We start from the raw sequence: 21,380 nt of genomic DNA, 5'->3' as shown, positions 1-21,380 counted from the left end.
CTACCCAGGCGCCCCTATGTTTTTGTTTTTAATAAATACAGTGCTTAAATGTATTTTCTCTTCCTTATGATTTTTTTTTTTTTTAGTTTTTTAGTTTTTAGTATTATTTTTTTTAAGTAAGCTTTACACCTAGTACTGTGGGGTTTGAACTAGTTGAAACTAGTTGAACCCTGATCCTGAGATCAGGGCCCAAGCTGACTGAGATCAAGAGTCAGATGCTTAACTGACTGAGCCACCCAAGCTCCCCCTTAACGATTTTCTTTAATAGCACTTTTTCTAGCTTACTTTGTTATAAGAAATAGTATACAAAATATATAACATACTAAAAATATGTGGTAATTGACAGTTTAAGTTACTAGTAAGGCTTCTAGGCAGCAGTAGGCTAATTAGTTAAGTTTTGGGAAGTCAGTAGTTACAAATTTCAACTGTGTGTGTGTGGGGGGGTGCGGTCAGCACCTCTGACATTCCTCTCCCATGTTGTTCAAGGGTCAGATGTATTCCCACTTGGTGTATATATACCAGAATCCATTCTGTGCTCTGAAGATATCTCAATGAAGAAAATAGGCCAAAAATGCCTGCCTTCTTAGGACTTAACATTCTAAATTATATTTTCATAGTTAAAGACCATTAAGATAGTTTTTCAAGTAGACTTTTAGCAATATATGGAGTATTGTACTGTAGTGCAAGAGTGTGTTACTTTTCCTGTCCTTATATCACATTTTATAAACACCTATTTTAATGGGATAATAGGATGTATGGCTGGGAAGGAATCCAGTGCTGTGCTGAATGCCCAGTGCTAAAGAAAAGTGCCTGTAGGAAACTTGAAAAGTTTATGATTTTAGAAAGTTTCCTGCACATGTTTTATTTGAATAAATATGTTCAGCAATTATTGTTTATTTGGAATGCTGTGCTGTCGAGATGGTCCTAAAATATGGACAGAAAAAAACCCCTCAAACTTAGGCTTCAAAGCTTGTTGTATAATGTTTTGTAGTCTATCACAGCGTACTTTAAATGAGCTGGAGGCAAGTTAAAGGACAAGTTTTCTGAAGACTTTTTCTTGCCATTTATCTTGTCACTGAATTATTTCATAGCATGCTGGTGGGCATAAACATTATTAAAAATTCTTTGCTCCTTGAAAACTCATCTCTGGTAATTTCAGGTAATGTCAGTCATATATTCTAAAGAGAAATATTTGGCTCAGAACATTTTTAATGGGGAAAAGTCACAGAAACACTTTCACTTTTTAAAACAGAATATTAATCACCATGTTATTGAAAGGTCAAATACTAGATGAGAAAAAATCTCCCCGATCCCAGTTACTAGTATTTTGGTGTATATATAATTTTATATCTTGTTCTTGACATTTGGAAAAATGTAGTTCTAATATACATATATCAAGTTCATACTCTCTGTCATCAGATTATTTCTCTTAACATTATGTTGCTATAGTTATATCACGTTTTTCCTAAAACTTAAACTTTTGTACCAGGATTACTAGGTGTATGACCCAGGCTGCTCCAAGCCTCAGTTTTGTTATTGTGAAAAGTACTGTTGTGAGGAGTAAATGAACTAGCAGGAGAGAGCCTCCTGGGAGTTGGGCTGTTACTAGGTGCTTAGTCGGTGTGAACTAACTACCCCTCTCCTTGTTTGTTCAGATTCTCCTGGGAGAATATGCCCTGCATATCATTTCACCCTTAAAGTTTCATAGTTTTTTTTTCTTACAATAATTTTAACTTTATAGAACCCAAGAATGTTTCTTTTAAGAAGAACTTGGGTACATGTAGGGGCGCCTGGGTGGCTCAGTTGGTTGAGCGTCTGACTTCAGTTCAGGTCTGATCTCATGGCTTGTGGGTCCAAGCCCTGCATTGGTCTCTGTGCTGACAGCTCGGAGGCTGGAGCCTGCTTCAAGGTTCTGTGTCTCCCTCTCTCTGCTGCTCACCCCTTCCCTCTCTCCCTCCCCCCACCCCTTTCTCTCTCTCTTAGTATTAAATATTTAAAAAAAAAAAAAGTTGGGTACATGTTTGCTTGTATTTCTGTGAAAAATACATTTTTAGGAGCTAGAATTATGTGGAAAAGTCAGGCTTTTTTTTTTTTTTGGCTAGCTTTTCAGGATATAAGCCTCCTGTATAGTAATCTGGTGGCATGCTTTACACGTTTGTTTTGCTGAAAACTGGTTATCTTTTCCCATTATGGGATCTAAACCATGTTAGCCATTTCACAGGTAGATGGTCTTCTTTAAAGTGGGGTGTTTCTATATAGGTGTGGAACAAGAATTTTTTTTGACGTGTGCATATTCCTGTATTTGAAAAAATGTTGAGAAATTTTAACATTTCTCTACTAAACGTTTTTCTTGCACTTTACTAATTTTTTCGCCCTTGATATTTTAGAATGAACCTAGTGATCGAGAGGATGGCCTCAACAAAAGACATCATGTGACGGATTCTGAGAATGATGACCCCTCAAACCTTAATGCCAGTGACTCTGAAAGTGAGGAGCTTCAAAGGCAAAAGGACAGTGACTCTGAATCTGAGGAGCATGCAGAGCCTGTTGCAAGTGATTCTGAAAATGAGGACACTCATCAGCGTGCGAGTGACTCTGAGAGTGAGGAGACCAGGAAGCTACCTGTCAGTGATTCGGAAAATGAGGACCTTCTTAATGGGCACGCAACCGATTCAGAAAATGAAGATGTTAGAAAGCATCCTGCCAGTGATTCAGAGATGGAAGAGCTCCCCAAAAGTCCTGCTAGTGACTCTGAAACAGAGGATGTTCTAAAACCTCAAATCAGTGACTCCGAGAGTGAGGAGCCCCCACAGCACCAGGCCAGTGATTCCGAAAACGAGGAGCTTCCCAAGCCTAGAATTAGTGATTCGGAAAGTGAGGAGCTTCCTAAGCCTCGGGTCAGTGACTCGGAGAGTGAGGAGCCTCAGAGGACTCAGGCCAGCGACTCGGAAAATGAGGAGCTTCCCAAACCCCATGTCAGTGACTCAGAAAGTGAGGACCCACCACGGCACCAAGCCAGCGACTCAGAAAATGAGGAGCTTCCCAAACCCCGTGTCAGTGACTCGGAAAGTGAGGGACCCCCACGGCACCAAGCCAGCGACTCAGAAAATGAGGAGCTTCCCAAACCCCGTGTCAGTGATTCGGAAAGTGAGGACCCCCCAAGGAACCAGGCCAGTGATTCAGAAAACGAGGAGCTTCCCAAGCCCCGAGTCAGTGACTCTGAGAGCGAGGAGCCTCAGAAGGGACCCGCCAGTGATTCCGAAACTGAGGATGCCTCCAGGCACAAAGAGAAGCCAGAGTCGGACGAGGACAGTGATGGGGAGAACAAGGGAGAGGATGCAGAAATGCAGAAGGACTCCTTTCGTTCAGATAGCCATATAGACAGAAAAAGGATCCAGAGTTCAGACAGTGAGGAGGAGGAACCCAAAAGGCCAAAAATTGACAGTGACGAAGATGAAGAAAAAGTCGGGGAAGAGGAGAAAGTAGCAAAGCGAAAAGCTGCTGTGCTTTCTGACAGTGAAGATGAAGAGAAAGCATGTAAGGATGCTTCCTTTTTTGAACTGTTTGTGCATAGTTTTCATTCTTGTCTGAGCTTGTGACTGCGAAGCTCTGTGTGTTTCTGAAATGTTAGATCTCTACTATCTCATTCAACTTGATATTCTAAAATATCACTAGGACACTAGTTTTGCTTGATTTTCAGGGGCTGATCTTAGTGTTAAATTGGCTTTGAGTTGTTTTAGGAGCATTGGTTAAGGTCTTACTGGTTCAAAACAGTAAACTAATGGAGTTTCCATGGGAACATGAAAGATAGTTTTCTGTGGGGAAGAGTAATATTTCAAAGAAATCTGTTTATGTGCAAACCCAGCTGGGTGCAGACTTGGCTGTGGATCTGACAGTTAATCCGTTAGATCCCATGTAGATAGTGACTGAGCTCCCATGGGTACCTGTCTTGTTAAACATCGTCAGATAGTTGCCAAATACAAGGAAGTTTGTGATGGACTATATTTAGAGACTTCGTGTCTCTTTCCAGTCTTTGCTAGCTGGGCCCCTATTTTCATGGATAATAGTTTTCACTTCATTACTTTTTTTTAATGTTTATTTATTTTAAGAGAGCATGAGCAGGGGAGGGGCAGAGAGAAAGGGAGGGAGAGAATCCAAAGCAGGCTCTGCACTGTCAGCGCAGAGCCTGATGTAGGACTCAACCTCACGAGTGAGAAATCATGACCTTTGAAATCATGACCTGAGCCAAAATCAAGAGTCGGACACTTAACGACTGAGCCACCCAGGCGCCCCTTGATTACTTTTTTATGAAACTTACTTTTGAGTGGGGAGAAGACATATTTCCTTATGACCTGGCAGTTATAGGAGAAGGAAAAAGAGCCTCACACATGTGCCAGCTAGTTTACTGGGGGAGATGAGAAATTCCAAACCGACCAGTGATGATCAGGAAGTAAGGGGAAAAGAATATCTAAACCTTTTCAGTGCTGCTAATACTCAGCAAAATAGAAGGGACTCTAATTCTGCATATCATTGCAGTCTTCAGTTTTTCTGTTCCCCCAAAGGAAAGGTGCCTATTGATGCCCGCTTTTATGTTGACAGTTTCATTCTTCATCTTCTGGCCCCTTTTTCCTAAACAATAACAGATAATTGTAATATGACTCTGAACTTTTTAGTACCGTTCTTTTTAAATGAAGTATTTATTTAATTTCTGCACCCAGCTTGGGGCTCCAGCTCATGACTCGGGTCAAGAGTCTCTTGCTCCTCTGACTGAGCCAGCCAGGTGCCCCTAGTTATTTTTCTTTTTAATTATTATTCTAAGCTGTGTGTTAGGAGCCCTTTGATTTTTGCTGAGTACTGCCATTTTAAAAGCACCTGTTATTCTTAGTAATACCATGATCGTGACAAATAAGATTAAGGATATTTTGAACTTTTTTTTCACAGCAACAAAGAAGAGTCGGGTTGTCTCTGATGCAGATGACTCTGACAGTGATGTTGTATCAGATAAACCAGGCAAGAGAGAGAAGACTCTAGCTTCTGACAGTGAAGAAGAAGCAGGAAAAGAAGAATTGTCTGATAAGAAGAACGAAGAGAAGGATCTGTTTGGGAGTGATAGTGAGTCGGGGAATGAAGAAGAGTAAGTGACAGCATAACGTGAGTTTTCAAGGGTTCATGTGAGGTGGTAGAGAGGGGTTTGTCTTTTAAGTTTTTTAAACTTGTATTAAAATTTTATTGGGAGGTGATACAGTATATCCTGCCCGATTGCATGATTTTGGGGGATTCAGGATTTCAGTTCCTGAACTATTGTTATGTACTATAACATAGATGAATCTCAGAATATTAAGTGAAAGAAAAAGAGGACATGTCTGATTCCACTTATGTGACGTTCAAGAGCAGGCAAAATTAATCTGTGATGACGGCAATCAGAATGGTGGTTGGCTTTAAGATGTTCATGTAGGGTATTGACTGGAAAGGGATGAACTTTCTGGAGAGATCAAGTTGTTCTATATTTTGATTAGGGTAATGGCTATGTGAATGTTGTCTTTTCTCAAAACCCACTGAAACGGACACTTAAGATCTGCACATTTTATGATACGTAAATTGTATCTTGTTAGAAAAAGATTTTGTGGTTCCTGTGTAAATGAGAAGAAAGCAAATGATTTCCTTCTCTTCTAGAAATCTTATTGCAGACATATTTGGAGAATCTGGTGATGAAGAGGAAGAAGAATTTACAGTAAGTATAAGATGGAGATATTTCTTTAAATATGCTCTTTCTATTTCTGTGACAGTGGTTCCCAAATAGGTAATTCCAATAAGTAGAAATAAACAGGTATGTAAAGGCACCTGAGTAGCTCAGTCGAGCATCGAGCATCGGACTTCAGCACAGCTCATGATCTTGAGGTTTGTGAGTTCAGGATCATTGCTGTCAGCCTGTCAATGCAGAGCCCGCTTCAGATCCCCCGTGCCCCTCTCTGCCCCTCCCCTGCTTGCGCTCTCTCAATAATGTTTTTTTTTAGGGGCGCCTGGGTGGCGCAGTCGGTTAAGCGTCCGACTTCAGCCAGGTCACGATCTCGCGGTCCGTGAGTTCGAGCCCCGTGTCAGGCTCTGGGCTGATGGCTCAGAGCCTGGAGCCTGTTTCCGATTCTGTGTCTCCCTCTCTCTCTGCCCCTCCCCCATTCATGCTCTGTCTCTCTCTGTCCCAAAAATAAATAAACGTTGAAAAAAAAAATGTTTTTTTAAAAAAAAAAAAGTGTGTATTCAGTAGAAAAATCGAGAAGAAAAGATTCAGAAAGTGGAATAAAAGTGTATACAGAGGCATAGAAGGAAAGTAACAGGCAAAATTGAATTAATTGGGAGGAACATGTTAAGAGACAACAGAAGGTACGTTATAATGCTGAAGAGAAGGATTCACAGTACTTATGGAACTTGTGATTCTAGCTATGGTAGGCTAGGTAATTTGGACCAACCTTTCTGCTAAGGACAACTAGAAAAGCTAGACAAAATACTTAAAAATCTCATCAGCAGAGGAATAAGGTAACAAAGAATTACTAAGCCCAAAGCTAGCAAAAGACAGATACCTAAACAGGTAAGCTCGGACTGGGTGTCTTACGTAAGAGATGAATCACTGGGTTCTGCTCCTGAAACCAAGACTACACTGTATGTTAACTAACTTGAGAATAAAAAAATAACAAAAAATAATTTTAAAAATCAACAGTTAAAAAAGAGATAAGCTCAGCATTTAAAATGCTTTTTCTGGGATGTTTGCCTGTTCATGCTGAGAGGCTAGTCATATTTTAAAAAGAATTTTTTTTTAATGTTTGTTTATATTTGAGAGAGAGAAAGTGGGAAAGGGCAGAGAGAGGAGGAGACACAGAATCTGAAGCAGGCTCCAGGCTCTGAACTGTCAGCAAAGAGCCCATTGTGGTCCTCAAACTCACGAATCGTGAAATCATGATCTGAGCCGAAGTTGGATGTTTAACCAACTGAGCCACCCAGGTGCCCCGAGGTTGGTCATATTTTTGACAGTTTCTGGGCTCAAGAGACAGTTTTTGGAAGTCAGAGCCTGCTGAGATTAGGAGACCCTTGAAAACCTCTTGCTCTTAACTCTTGCCTACTGCTCTCAGGCACCTGGCATATGTAAACAAATCCCTTCAGGACAAAGGTAGCATCATCACAGGCCTCATTGTTTCTGTAGTTTATCAGATATGCAATGTGGTACCTAATTGTCAATAACTTAAAAAGAAACAATGGTGACATCAGACAATAGAAATAGACCTTGAGGCTCTAGATAATAAGAATTTTAGATGTTGCCTTAAAAAAAAGCTCTTCAGGGAGGTAAAAGTTAAGAAATTTTGTCAGAGCAAACAATGAGAACTGAGTAGAAATTCTGAAACTGTAAAATTACAGTAACTGAAATTAATTCCATGGATGAGTTTAACAACAGATTAGATTTATTCAAAAAGGAGTGAACTGATGGATGATAGGTTAGAAGGAGCTATTTAGAATGAAGAATTAAGATATGTAAAAGAATAAAATGTAAATTATACATGAGAAGGTTTAACATAGGTTGAATCTTAGGAGAGGAAAAAAATATATGTGGCAGAAGCAGTAAAGGAAATGATACATAAAGCTAGAGATTCTAGAAGTACAAATTATGAGCAGGATAAATGCAATGATATGATGAAACCTACACCTAAATACATCATAGTAGAATTGCAAGAAACCAAAAAAGACTGGGAAATATTAAAAGTAGCCAGAGGGGGAAAATATTACATTCAGAGAGGCAAAGATTAGACTGTAACAGCTGACTTCTTAGTAGAAACAGTAGAATCCAATAATTTCAAACTCAGTGTTCTGTTATAGTCAGCAAAAATATTTGTCAGGAATGAAGATTCCCTCCTAGTTCATCTTACCAGGATACCAATGGAAGGAGATACGAAAGGCAGAAAATCTCAGGTGGAAGGTCAAGGACTCAGGGAGGAAAAAAGCAACAAAAGTATGTGGGTAAATCTAAATGAGTATTGATGCTACAAAAAAAAGTTCTGTCTAGTGTAGATTAAAATATGTATAAAATTTCAAACGTGTGACAGCAGTAACAAATTGCGAATGGACATGGTCTTTACAGATATGTAAAAGGATGTCAGTAGACTTTGCATTGTAATCCCTGAAGCAGCCACTAAGACGACTAATAGAATGTGTAGCCTCCAACCTAAGGAGGAAAAGATGGAATAGTAAAAGCTAATCCAAAAGAAGGCAAGAGAAAAAAAAAAAGAGGTATAGAACAGGGGACGATTGGAAAGTAGTATATGGTAAAGGTAGCAGATTTAAGCTTTGATAACATCTCTGATTATATTCAGTTGAAATGTATCAAGTGCTCCAATTAAAGCACAGAGATGGTCAGACTGGATTTTACAAAATAGCTATATACTCATTTCAAGATTCATATGAAACAGAAGATAAAAGTTGAAAATAAAAGAATGGAAAAAGATACTCTATGAACACTAATCAGAAGAAAACTGGCACAGGATATGGATATCAGAGAGACAGACCTTGATCAAGGCAGAAAAACATTTGAGATAAAGAGGGTCACTTCATAATAAAAAGTTTTTAAAATTGTGTATATATACTACGACAGCTGAAATGTATATACACAACAAAAGTTGACAGCTGCAAAGAGAAATACACAAATCTGTTTTCTGAGTGGAATGTAGCCAATAGAACAAGCAGACCAAAAAGCCACAGAAGAGTGTCTTTTTATGTAATCTGGATATGAATACAAATATAAAAGATTGATGATTGTAAAAGTTAAAATTATTTCCTATTCTTTGTCTTGCCTTTTCACATCCTTAATGGAGTCTTTTGATGAACAAGTTTTTAATTTTAATATAAATCAACTTTGCATGTCTTTTCCTTTATGGTGAAACTTTTTGAATTCCAAGAAATTTTTGCTTATCCCTAAGGTCGTAAAGATATTCTCTTTGAATTATTCTCTAGAAGCTTGTTTTAACCTTTCACATTTAGTTGTACAATTCACCTGTAATGGATAATGGGTGTGTATGAGATAGAAGTCAAGGGGTCCCTGGCTGGCTCAGTCTGTGGAGCATGCGACTCTTAATCTCGGGGTCGTAAGTTTGAGCCCCATGTTGGATATAGAGATTACTTAAAAATAAAATGTTTTAGGGGCACCTGGGTGGCTCAGTTGGTTAAGTGATTGACTTCGGCTTGGGTCATGATCTCGCAGTTTGTGAGTTTGAGCCCCGTGTTGGGCTCTGTGCTGACAGCTCAGAGCCTGGAGCCTACTTCAGATTCTGTGTTTCCCCCTCTCTCTACCCCTCTCCTACTCATGCTCTGTGTCTATCTCTCAATAATAAATAAACGTTAAAAAAATTTTTTTTAATAAATAAATAAATAAATAAATAAATAAATAAATAAAATGTTTTAAAAAAGAAAAAAGTCAAGGTATATCCCCCCCCACCCCATTTGGAATATCCAGTTGACCTAGATCATCCTTTCCTGCTCCTCTGTAGTGCTATCTTTGTCATTACATGTAGTGTCTATGATTTCCAGTCTGTCTCAGCAGTATCTTCTCTGTTTTCTTGGTCTCTTTATCCTTGTACTGTTAATATAGAACTGCTGATATTTGGTTGTATATGTCCTCTAAGCTTGTTATTCCTCAAGATTGCCTTGGCTTTTACTTTTTCCCATTCCCATATAAATTTTAAACCAAGCTTTTGCGAAAATTACAAAGTATAGCCAATGTTTTCTGAGTACAAAGCAGTGAAATTGGAACTTCATTACAAAATGAAACAAAATATCCTTGCCACCCAGAAATTTAAGATGTCCTTGTCAGGCTGCCTGGGTGGCTCAGTTGGTTGAGCATATGACTCTGGATTTCAGCTTGGATCATGATCCTAGGGTCATGGGATCGAGCCCTACATTAGGCTCCGTGCTGAGCATGGAACCTGCTTAAAAGATTCTCCCTCTCTCCCACTACCCCTCTCCTCTACTCGCAGTCACTCGCTCAAAAAAAAAAAAATTAAAGAAAAAAGACATGTTTGTTAAACAGGTCTTGCATTGAAACATCATTAATTACTAAAGTAAGAGAGTGAAACTAGATGAATTTAGAGTCTAAGATGGTAGCAGGATAGCAGAGTGAAGCTAAGGAAAATAGGAAGAATTCATTCAACAAATATTTGGGAACCTGTATGCCAGATTGTGTGGACATTGCTCTTGTGGAGCTCATACTCAGTTAAGCAGCATTTTACAAGAATAAGATGTGCTTCTCTAGTTTGGAGAGTTAACGATCAGTTTGGTTATAGGTTGAGTTCAGTGAGAAAAACAGCATACTAGGTGAACCATTGGAAAGGTCTTTCTAAGTATGACGTGAAAGTTAGAAGCTATAAAGAAAAGACTGACCGTAAAAATAAAATAAAATATTATGCCTGGAAAACATTACCATAAACAAAACAAAACTACAAATGTGAGGATTGTGCTGTCCCTGTCATTTACAGAGGGCTAATTTCCATAATTTTTATTTTATTTTTTTAAATGTTTATTTATTTTTGAGAGAGAGACAAAGACAGAGCACAAGTGGGGAAGGTGGAGAGAGAGAGAGAGAGAGAGAAGGACACAGAGATTTTGAAGCAGGCTCCAGGCTCTGCGCTATCAGCACCAAGCCCAACCTGGGGCTCAAACTCACAAACCGTGAGATCATAATCTGAGCTAAGTCAGATGGTTAACGGACTGAGCCACCCAGGTGCTAATTTCCCTAATTTTTAAAGAGCCTTTCCATACCAATAAGACAAAACTCCAACAGGAAATGGACATAGGCTATTGGGAGTTCCGTGGAGAAAGAATTACAAATGGCTTTTAAACATGAAAAAAAAAAGGCTCACCCTTATTCATGCAAAGAAAGATGCCTTTTAGTTTTCAGTCCAGATATTGGCACCTATTAATATTTGATAACCTGTAGTAGTGAGAAGCTGGGGAAACAGGTGTATTTATGCTTTGCTGGAAGGAGAGTTAATTAGTGTAACTTCTGTGGAAAGTTTGGTATTTCACAAAATTTCAAATACATATACCTAAATGTCAGTGGCAAAACGTATAAACAAATTATAGTTGCAGTCATAGGGTGAAATAGTGTAAAGCCTTAAAAATGAGAATACTTTATGCCAATATGAATTGGTCTCCAGATTGTGTTGTTAAATGTGGAAAGTGCAGAACATTTTACTGTACCCAGTGTGTAGAGTATGCTGCCATTTATATAATAAAAGGAGATAGTAAATACATATGTGTACAAATAGGTATATCAGTGTAGGCTTAGCCTATTTCTGGAAGGAGACCTAAGAAAACTAGTAACACTACCATCTAACGTGGGAGTCAGTTTTTTTGCTATATGCTTTTTGATAACCTGTTTTTGTTCTTTGTGAATGTATTACTTTAAAAAGGCAAAACATTAAAAAAAAAAAAAAAGGCAAAACATTTAAGAGCAGTTATACAGAAGAAAATCTGTAAGAAAGTTGTGATAACCCTGGCAAATTTACCTGGCCTTTAGGGTTTTAACCAAGAAGATTTGGAAGAGGAAAAAAGTGAAACCCAGGTAAAAGAAGCAGAAGATTCAGATTCTGATGATAACATAAAGAGAGGAAAACAGTAAGTTTGTTTTATTTTATTTTTTTAATTTGTTAAAGAGAACTTAAAAAATGAAGGTTAGAACCTATCAAACTTTGTTTTTTCTTATTTTGGTTCCTTATTAAGTGTAGGAAAGAACCTGTTCCATTTTTCTTTTACTTATCTATATACAGTGCTGTCTGAAAATCTGTTTACTTTTGTTATTTTTTTCATTTGCCCTGTGCTCAGCTGTCTTGATTTGTGGGGTTATATGGTGTCACCTTCACCAAGTAAGCTCTTGACTTACTGAAAAATAACCTAATAATTAGAATACATTTTTTTTTTTTTTTTTTTTTTTTTTTTGAGAGAAAAGCTGACTTTGGGATCCCAGGGGCAATAAGGTAAAGTTTTAGCTACAAAATATTAGTCGACTGAATTTCACATACTTTTGTGAGACAGTTGGACTCTGTGTTCAGAGAAGTCTGGTATCTTGAAAGGTGCCAAATTCTAATAAGTACTTGCGCTTTAGAAGAAAGCAGCATTTCATGGAGTTAGAATTAAGAAAGTTGGTGGTTATTAACTGTGACAAAAGGAAATATGTATAAAGGGGGTTTGTATTTCACTTGATTTTGTGTTGCTGCTTAGTATGGACTTTCTGTCGGATTTCGAGATGATGTTGCAGCGGAAGAAGAGCATGAGCGGCAAGCGCAGACGGAATCGTGATGGCGGTACTTTCATCAGTGACGCCGATGATGTAGTGAGTGCCATGATCGTCAAGATGAATGAAGCTGCCGAGGTGAGATGGACCCCTGCCAGCCCCCTCTTGCCTTTCCTCGCTTGATTTGTTGTGTGGCCTTTTCAGGGAAGGGAAAGAAAAAGTAGCTGGCGATCGTGTAGCTGAAATAAGACTGAACATGGGTGTTCAATTGTTGAAATAAATGTATTGATAGGAGTATATTATCTTGTTTTCCGTGTTGGTAGAATTTGAAATTTTCTGTAATTCAAATAGGAGAAAGCATCCAAGTAAACAAGAACAGTAACATTGTTCCCCTAAATTTGTAATTGGTCAGGCTAATTACTCTGATAGTTTTGTAGGTTTGACAGAATTTGGGGTTCTACAAAAAAGCGTATTATCCTTTCTTGTAGAAAAAATTGTTACCTCGTGAGATTGCTGCCTTATTTTAAAGTTTAGGGGGCACCTGGGTGGCTCAGTCAGGTAAAGCATCCAGCTCTTGATCTCAGCTCAGGTCTTGATCTCAGGGTCATGAATTCAAGCCCTGCCTTGGGCTCTATGCTAGGGGTGAAGCCAATAAATACTGCTGTTTGAAAAATCTTTTTCTTCCTGGATAGGAAGACAGACAGTTGAACAATCAAAAAAAGCCAGCACTGAAAAAATTAACATTATTGCCGACTGTGGTCATGCACCTTAAGAAGTAAGTATTGTGTTTTCTTGAAAAATTTTTTTCCTTTTAATGGAATAATATTCAAACTATGTACCAGTGTTCTAGAGATGTTAAAGAATGACAGTCTTCTATCAATTCACAGAAAAATAGTAATGAATAGAATCTCCTGAATCATGTTACTTCCTCACAGATCTTTAACCTTTGCTCCCTGATACAAACAGAAAAATGGCAAACTGATACTAAGGAAAGAAAAGCACATAAACTACTGCCTTCATTCTTTATAGACCGTCTTATCTTGAGCCTGGTAAAGTTGCATCTCCTTTACCGGTGTGACGGAGAGCAGAGCAGATTCTGAGGGACTACTTGAAACATATATTGTAGAGTCTTATATGACCAGTTATTATCATGAAGTATGTCACTGGTCCTTCTGGAATAAGGACCTTTTTATGGTAGATCCTTGTCATGAGGCTGTTCCATTGGTGTACTCATATTCCTGACTCACTTTGTTTTCTCCTTGAACCTAACCATAGCCAACAGCATAGGCTAGAACTTTCCACTAGAAAATTGCTGCCTTAATCCCAAGAAGCAGTTTTCTGTTGCAGATTTCATATATGTAATATTGTCATAATATGTCAATAGAGTAATTGATTCTGTACATAAAATGGAATTTAAATATTTGTATTTCTTTGGGATTTTTTTTTTCTAAGAGAATAATATTCTCCTTGGTGTCCTGCAAAGAATAGTACAGTTCTGGGTTCTCTATCACCTAACTAGTTTGAGAATCTCTAAACATTATTATTATTTTTTTCAGTTGTAATAATTGGAGCTTACTGTCTGTACCATTCATATCAACATTAACCTATCTTGTATAATTGATGTTTTTAACAAATGATCTTTGCCTCTCAAATCTGTTTTTAAAGTAGGAACTACATTTCATACTGCTTTTGAAATAGGATGAAATAATGTATATGAGTAACTTTAAAAGTAGTTTTTGGGGGCGCCTGGGTGGCTCAGTTGGTTAAGTGTCTGACTTCGGCTCAGGTCATGATCTCATGGTCTGTGAGTTCGAGCCCCGCGTTGGGCTCTGTGCTGCCAGCTCAGAGCCTGGAGCCTGCTTCGGATTCTGTGTCTCCCTCTCTGTCTGCCCCTCCCCTGTTCATGCTCTGTCTCTCTCTGTCTCAAAAATAAACAAACATTAAAAAAATAAATAGATAGATAGATAGATAAATAAATAAATAAATAAAGTAGGTTTTGGAAATTTCACTAAGCATATAAGAAAATCCAGAGAAAGCTATAGTGCAACCAAGGTTCATAGACTTGACTTTTTTTTTTAATTACTGCAGGCAAGACCTTAAAGAAACATTTATTGACAGCGGTGTGATGTCTGCCATCAAAGAATGGCTCTCCCCTCTACCGGATAGGAGTTTGCCAGCACTAAAGATTCGAGAGGAGCTGTTGAAGATTCTACAAGAGGTTAGAGGCGGATAATTTGACTGTATGCTCCTCTAATTGTCTGTTGTGGTTTGTATAATTACAGCCTCTGTGTTTTACCGTATGTTCTTATACATTCTCTCTGACATAGTCTGTCGGGACAGGGGTTTCATGTATATGTGTTTAGTAGGAACATATCAAATAAAATGAGCATAAAAAGGAAGGCCTTTTAAAATTTCATGTAACTATAGAATTGAAAGAAAAAGATCTTGGAGTTGCAGTTGTTTATCTGAGAGTAATCATACAGTAGTGGACATGTTCTGGGGAGGCACTTGAAGTAGAACAGGCACCAACTTCAGTCAGATAAACTTGCATGTGAGTCTTGAGCTGGGCTGCCTTTATGTGGCTGTGACACCTTGGGCAGGCTACTTAACTTCTGAAGGAATTCCCAAGGAACTTCCTTTGTGCCAGGTGTTCATACATGTTTTGGTTCATTTATTCCTCACGACAAACCTGCAAGGTAGGTGTATTGTCTTCATTCTACAGATGAGGAAATTAAGACTCGGAGAAGTTAAATGACTTGTCCAAGGTCACATAACTAGCAGATGGCTATGCTTGGGTTCAGACTGATTCAGAGGCCTGTATTGACTCTTGTTTTAAACTACTAACCTCTGAGTGTGGTTAGTATACATTTTCTCACATTAAGTTTTACTTTGACTCAGTATAATACGGAACTCTCAACTTTTGATGTGAACACAGAGTATCTTTGTGTTCAATGTCTGCAGATCCTGAAAATAGATTTTTTGTTACTCTGTTGTGAATGAACCAGACCTTGGAGGTCCTCTAGAGTAGATTGGCAGGACTCCCAGCTTCTGAGTGATTAATGTATATGTATGTGTTTATGTTCCCCAGCTACCTAGTGTGAGCCAGGAGACCCTGAAGCATAGTGGGATTGGACGAGCAGTGATGTATCTCTATAAACACCCCAAGGAATCAAGGTCCAACAAGGATATGGCAGGGAAATTAATCAGTATGTACATTTTGCTTTTTGTTTGTTGTGTTTGTGTATATCAGAAAGACATGTATATATAACTATATTTTTGTCAAGATTCATTTAAAATGAGTTCATAAAGTAGAATAGAAAATTTTTTGGTGATTTCTTATAGGTACCAGGTTTTTTTTTTAACCCTTAGACTTAAAATGTTTCTCAGCAGATTTAAGTATGCTGTCGATAATAAAGATAGCAAGTGAAAAGTTGTCTAAGCCTGGATCAAGAGCATGTATAGAGAGGGGTTAGTGTACAGGCCCTAGAGTCAGTCATACCTGGGTTCAAATCCTTACTGCATATCCTTAGGCAAGTGATTTAAGCTCTAAGCCTTGGTTTCCTCCTCTGTAAAATAATTATGTATTCACTTAAGTAAAAGTTACATGAGAGGATATATATAAAGCATGGTGCTTAGCACATAGTAAGTCCTCAAGAAATGTTAGCCACTAATGCTGTTGTTGTTAACTTTTATAATGGTCTCCAAAGCCTTTTGCATGTTCTATTTAATGATACCAGAGAAATCCAGGAGTCTGGATGAAATTCATCTAATCTGTTACCATATCATTTATGAAATCTTTCAGTTTTAAGAATGAAACCATGTGTGTTTTCATCGTTCTCCTTAACTCTTCCTGTGCTCTGTGTTGGAAAGGAATGTTTTAAACTTCAAGGGTATATCAAAAATAACTACTCCTCGGGGCGCCTGGGTGGCGCAGTCGGTTAAGCGTCCGACTTCAGCCAGGTCACGATCTCGCGGTCTGTGAGTTCGAGCCCCGCGTCGGGCTCTGGGCTGATGGCTCGGAGCCTGGAGCCTGTTTCCGATTCTGTGTCTCCCTCTCTCTCTCTGCCCCTCCCCCGTTCATGCTCTGTCTCTCTCTGTCCCAAAAATAAATAAACGTTGAAAAAAAAATTTAAAAAAAAAAAAATAACTACTCCTCTATGTGAATACAGTAATTATTTTTCTCCTCAACTTCTGAGATTATCAAAACTTTTTGAGAGAAATTTATTTTTTGTTATAAATCAGAGAAATGTTACATTTTTGATCTTGTTAATAATTTGTAGTGCGCTATTGTATGAGAACTTTTATGCATTAGTTCTCAACTCTGATTTTGCCCTCTGCTTAGAGAAACAGAGTATTTCCAGTGATACCCATGACTTACTGTAACAGTGATTCTGAATCCAGTAGTGGGGTCGGTGGGTCTGTGTATATAAAGATACATAGGCCCCCTGAGACCCCCTGCTTCCTTCTTACTTGATAACACCTATCTTCTGTGTGTGAAGTTTCCTGCTTGTTTTGATAGTGTATTAAGTGGAACATTATGTTGAGGACAAAAACGTCAGTTGGCACTTCTGGACTTTCAATGACTAAACAGTGGGCATGTAGTAGTTTTCTTCATGGTCACATCCCTGTAGCAGCTTTCTTAGATTTCATGAAATCTAGATTCTACACTGCACTATTAAAATGCAATTTTTGAAGATGTAGACCATTTGACAATTTGACTTGTTTTTGGTTAAAATAGGAACGTGGAAGAATTTGAAGATTTTCTATTTTCAGTAAATTGTTAGAAATTAGGCAATGAAATGTCAGCACTGCTAGTGATGACTATCAGAGCGAGTCAGGTGTTACTTTTTGTAAACCTCTGTAGTGGTTATAGAATGACTTTTTTACCCTGAATTTTCTGAATCAGCTGAAGCTGGTGATTATACTGGTATTATGTGCTGCATATATCCTGAAATGATCTTGAAACAATGGTATCTTTAGGGAAAGAATATTCTAAATGCCTGGAATGTTACATCACGCTGGGGTGTGACTGTTTCAGGGAATGGTAGCAGAAATGCTGTTTTGTGGTCTAAACAATCGATTTTTCCTTGTGACAGATGAATGGTCTCGGCCTATATTTGGTCTTACCTCAAACTACAAAGGTATGACAAGAGAAGAAAGAGAGCAGAGAGATCTAGAACAAATGCCTCAACGACGGAGAATGAACAGGTATGAGTAAGCAGAGTAAATATTATTGCAGTAATGCCGTTGTTTTGTAAATAAGATCAATAAGAATCCTGCAAGATGATAGCATTTTGTCTTTTCTGTCACCTTGATATGTCTGTGTAGATCACACCCTTTTAGTTTAAATGTGGTACTCTACCATGAAGGCCCACACTCCCTCCTTTTTTGGTTCCATCTGGTGGAATGTGGCATCTGCCACAGTTTCAAAGGTTGCTTGTACAAAAAAACCTTTCCCTTTCTCAGGCCCATTTTCAAATTCTTAGAAAAAAATTGTTACTGGTTCATTTTGTATCAACAAACCGGATATAGTCGCATCCAGGATGGCAGGGTTATAAGTGACAAAAATGGCAATTACTACTTACCCATGATGAAACCTGGTATACAAATGATCATTAAAAAGAGTAGTACTTCCACAAGATTAGAAGTAATCCCAGATCCGGTGTAAGGGAACTACCTGTGGTCTAAAAGTTGGCTTTGCTGTTCTTTTGTTAAATGATTCTGACCTTCCTGGTATCTCATGGATTACTTTTTTCACAGCACTGGTGGCCAGACACCCCGAAGAGACCTGGAAAAGGTGCTGACAGGAGAAGAAAAGTAAGTTTTCTTATTGTATTTTCTTCTTAGACGTCATGTAGAAAATCTTCTGCTTGCTGCTTTGTTTTAAGAAAGATTACAAAGGGGACCATGTTATGTTCACATTGGTGGGGGATGATTCTCAGTTTAGCATTTATTGAATATCCCCAAATACACTGGTACTCTGGAGGATAGAAGATTGAGAAACAGTTCATTCAGTAAAGATTTTGTTGCTGCTTGCTCCATGCTAGACTGTTAAGCTGTGGGAATACAAAATTGAATTAAAGATAGTCCATGCTCATAAAAATGTCTGCAGAGGGATTATAGGCAAAGGGCAGAGCTTACATGAAGATATGGGGTTATTGTGCAAGGCCCATTTAAGGGATGGCAAGTAAAGTGAAGTGGTTGGGTAGTAGTCTGGTGCCTGAGATGGTGGAAGATAAGGTTGGAAGTGTAGATGTGGGCCAAATTTTGAAGGTGAGGAATTTTTACTTCTGTGATTCTGTAGAAAGTGAGCAGAGACGGGAAATTGTCAGATTGGATTTGGAGTGCTGATGCTGCCGGCATCGTGGTGTAGGGTGGGTTGGAAGGCAGAGGAACTGAAGGCAGTGAAAGAGTTCAACTAAGGTGGTATTGGGGAAGCAGAAGGTTAGAAGACTTATTATTAGCAGGGACAGAATTGCCAAGAGTTTGTGACTCTGTGGGTGGGGAGTTTGGCTAGAGTTGAAGACACCAACCACAATTTTACTGCAAGTAACTGAGACAGTGATATAACCATTTGTTCAAACGGAGAGGAAGAACAGATTTTGAGGACGTAGGTGCGTTCTGGATTGGGTGTAGTTAACGTGAGATACCTAATGGGATGGATATTCCTATAAATATCATGGGTCTGAAACTTGGATTTGGAGCTGGAGACATAATAGATTTGATCGTCATCTCCACAGACAAGGTCGTTGAATCAAGAAAGTATAGGGTAGAAAATAAACCATAAACTGTGCCACTTTGGAAAGGGGTGTAGCCAGTGAAGGCAAGTGAGTACACTTGTCATGCATGTTGGAGAGGACCCTAGGGAAGGGAGGAGGCCATGCTAGAAAGGGGCAGTGGCAAGGGGCATGGGAAGTTGGCAGATGCTGCAGAGGGGCTTGTACAGTGAGTGTTGGCAGTGAGGCAGCACCCAGATTGCAAGAGGAGAGCGAGAGGGGCTGGAGGGTGCTGGCATTGTTGGTTTAGGGATAGGTTTGATGATGGGACAGACGCCAGCTTCAGGGGGTAATAGGTTATGAGAATTTTCTTTGGCTAGCCACTTAATTTATTCACGTTTTTGAAGATTGTAGAAGCTTGATGTTAAGAATAGATTAAAAAAAAAAAAAAAAAGAACAGATTATACTCCGTACAAGAGAATAGAAACAATTTAGAGTTTTTTTGTCCTTCTCTCCCACACCAACCTATCCAAACCCATTCTCCATTTACCCCTAGGGATGGACGGTTACCTAAAAGTTGAGTGATTTGAATGCCCAGACATTTACAAATAGGCCTTAGTTTTGAAGGATGCTAGTCTTAATTTAGTCTCAAATGTGTACATAAAAAGTAACTGTACGTCACACCATCAGATGCTGGCATGGCTGCTGAGAAAGTAGCTCAACTCATACATTGCTGTGGGTAAAATGATACAGCTACTCTGGGAAACAGTTTGGCAGTTTCTTATAAAGTTAAACATGCAGCCACGGTATGACCCAGCACTTACAAACTCCTGGGCATTTTCCCAGAGAAATGAACACTTGTGTTTGCACAGAAACCCGTAGATGAGCAAACAGCTTTATTCATAATAGTCAAAACTGGAAACAACCCAGATGTCCTTCAGGAAGTGAGTGGTTAAGCTGTGGTACATCCATACTATAGAATACCACCCAGCATTTAAAGGAACAAAATATTGACAGATGTAACAACTTGGATGGGTCCTCAAGGGGTTATGTTAGTGGATGAAGCTAGTTTCTAAAGATTACATAGTGTATTCCATTTATATAACATTGTTGAAATGCAAAAATCACAGAAATGAAGAGTAGATTCGTGGTCACCAGGGGTTAGAGGCTGGGCAGATGGGGTAGGGAGGTGGATGTTTTTTTATAAAAGGGCACCAGGACAGTCCCTTGTGGTGAATACATGAACCTGCACATGTGATAAAATTGTAAATACACTAACATACAAATAAGCGTAAGTAAAAATGGCAAAATGTAAATAAAAACTGGTGGACTGTATCAACATCAATACCCTAATTGTGTTCTTTTTTGTCGTTGTTGGTTTTTTTTTTTTTTAAGTATTTATTTTGAGAGAGCATGCAAGTGAGAGAGGGGCAGGGAGAGGGGGAGAGAATCCCAAACAGGCTCTGTGCCGTCAGTGCAGGGCTCAATCTCATGCCTGTGAGATTTGACCTGGGCCAAGATCAAGAGTCAGATGCCCAACCAACTGAGCCACCCAGGTGCCCCAGTTGTGTTCTCGTAGCATAGTTTTGCATGTTGTTATCATTGGGAGAGACACTAGATCCTTCTGTATTATTTCTTAAACCACATGTAAACCTATAATTATTTCAACTTTTAAAGACAAGAAACAAAAATTACTATATTGCATATACAAAACCACGTAAACTGCTTTATAGGCATACTCCATCTTGAGGGATCATTTTGGCTGTTTGAGTTTTCACGTGACAAGTGAACCTGTGAGGAGCTCCACTGGACTAGAGAATTGGAATTTAGGGTTCTGGTGTGGGAAGCAACCTTGGAAAGGAGTGAGGCTTGACTGTGAAGCTGAGGAGAGGCTAGAAGGAATCCTGAAAATGCAGAGGAATTCAGCTTTGGGAGGGAAGTGGAAGAATTCTTAGAGTAAATGTGAGTGATAGCGAGGCCAGCTTAAGACAGCAAAGAGGGCACTTTGGGTGACTTGGGGAGGCAGAGAGGTTTGAGGCACCTGTGCAGTTAAATCACCTGGGCCCAGCTGTGGGGGGTGCTGCATGACAGCATGCTCTTCTTCCTGTCCTCAGAGCTCTCAGACCTGGAGATCCTGGATTCTGTGCCCGTGCGAGGGTCCCCATGCCCTCAAACAAGGACTACGTTGTCAGACCTAAGTGGAATGTGGAAATGGAGTCATCCAGGGTAAGCAAGCAGGGAAATGGCAACCTGGATCTCAAGTGCACGTTACTGTTTTGTCTTTTTACTCCGTGTGTAATAACTCTTAACAGCTCTTAGGTTTATCTCATTTAAAGAGAGCTGTTTTCTGGCCTCTTAGCTAGCCGGATCATTCATTGCTTGTGAGCTTTACTTCAGAC

General features: G+C 39.0%; 1 protein-coding gene across 5 annotated transcripts in view; it reads left to right on the top strand.

The window, feature by feature from the left end:
• The window catches only part of IWS1 (interacts with SUPT6H, CTD assembly factor 1), a 41,530-nt gene that overhangs the window by 14,777 nt on the left and 5,373 nt on the right, over positions 1–21,380 (top strand). For 4 of the 5 annotated variants that reach the window (XM_047871387.1, XM_047871385.1, XM_047871384.1 and 1 more), the window contains exons 3-13: positions 2,388–3,537; positions 4,942–5,134; positions 5,674–5,731; positions 11,552–11,649; positions 12,253–12,403; positions 12,958–13,040; positions 14,354–14,483; positions 15,354–15,471; positions 17,362–17,473; positions 18,026–18,082; positions 21,096–21,207. In XM_047871387.1, the coding sequence (XP_047727343.1) occupies positions 2,388–3,537; positions 4,942–5,134; positions 5,674–5,731; positions 11,552–11,649; positions 12,253–12,403; positions 12,958–13,040; positions 14,354–14,483; positions 15,354–15,471; positions 17,362–17,473; positions 18,026–18,082; positions 21,096–21,207 (2,262 nt within the window). Of the gene's footprint in view, positions 1–2,387; positions 3,538–4,941; positions 5,135–5,673; positions 5,732–11,551; positions 11,650–12,252; positions 12,404–12,957; positions 13,041–14,353; positions 14,484–15,353; positions 15,472–17,361; positions 17,474–18,025; positions 18,083–21,095; positions 21,208–21,380 lie in introns of those variants that run through there. The other variant, XR_007154847.1, reaches the window with a different exon arrangement.

Source organism: Prionailurus viverrinus, chromosome C1, assembly GCF_022837055.1.
Source record: "Prionailurus viverrinus isolate Anna chromosome C1, UM_Priviv_1.0, whole genome shotgun sequence".
NCBI lineage: Eukaryota > Metazoa > Chordata > Mammalia > Carnivora > Felidae > Prionailurus > Prionailurus viverrinus.
The sequence above is the reverse complement of the archived record's forward strand: the minus strand, read 5'-3'. Positions and strand labels throughout refer to the sequence as shown.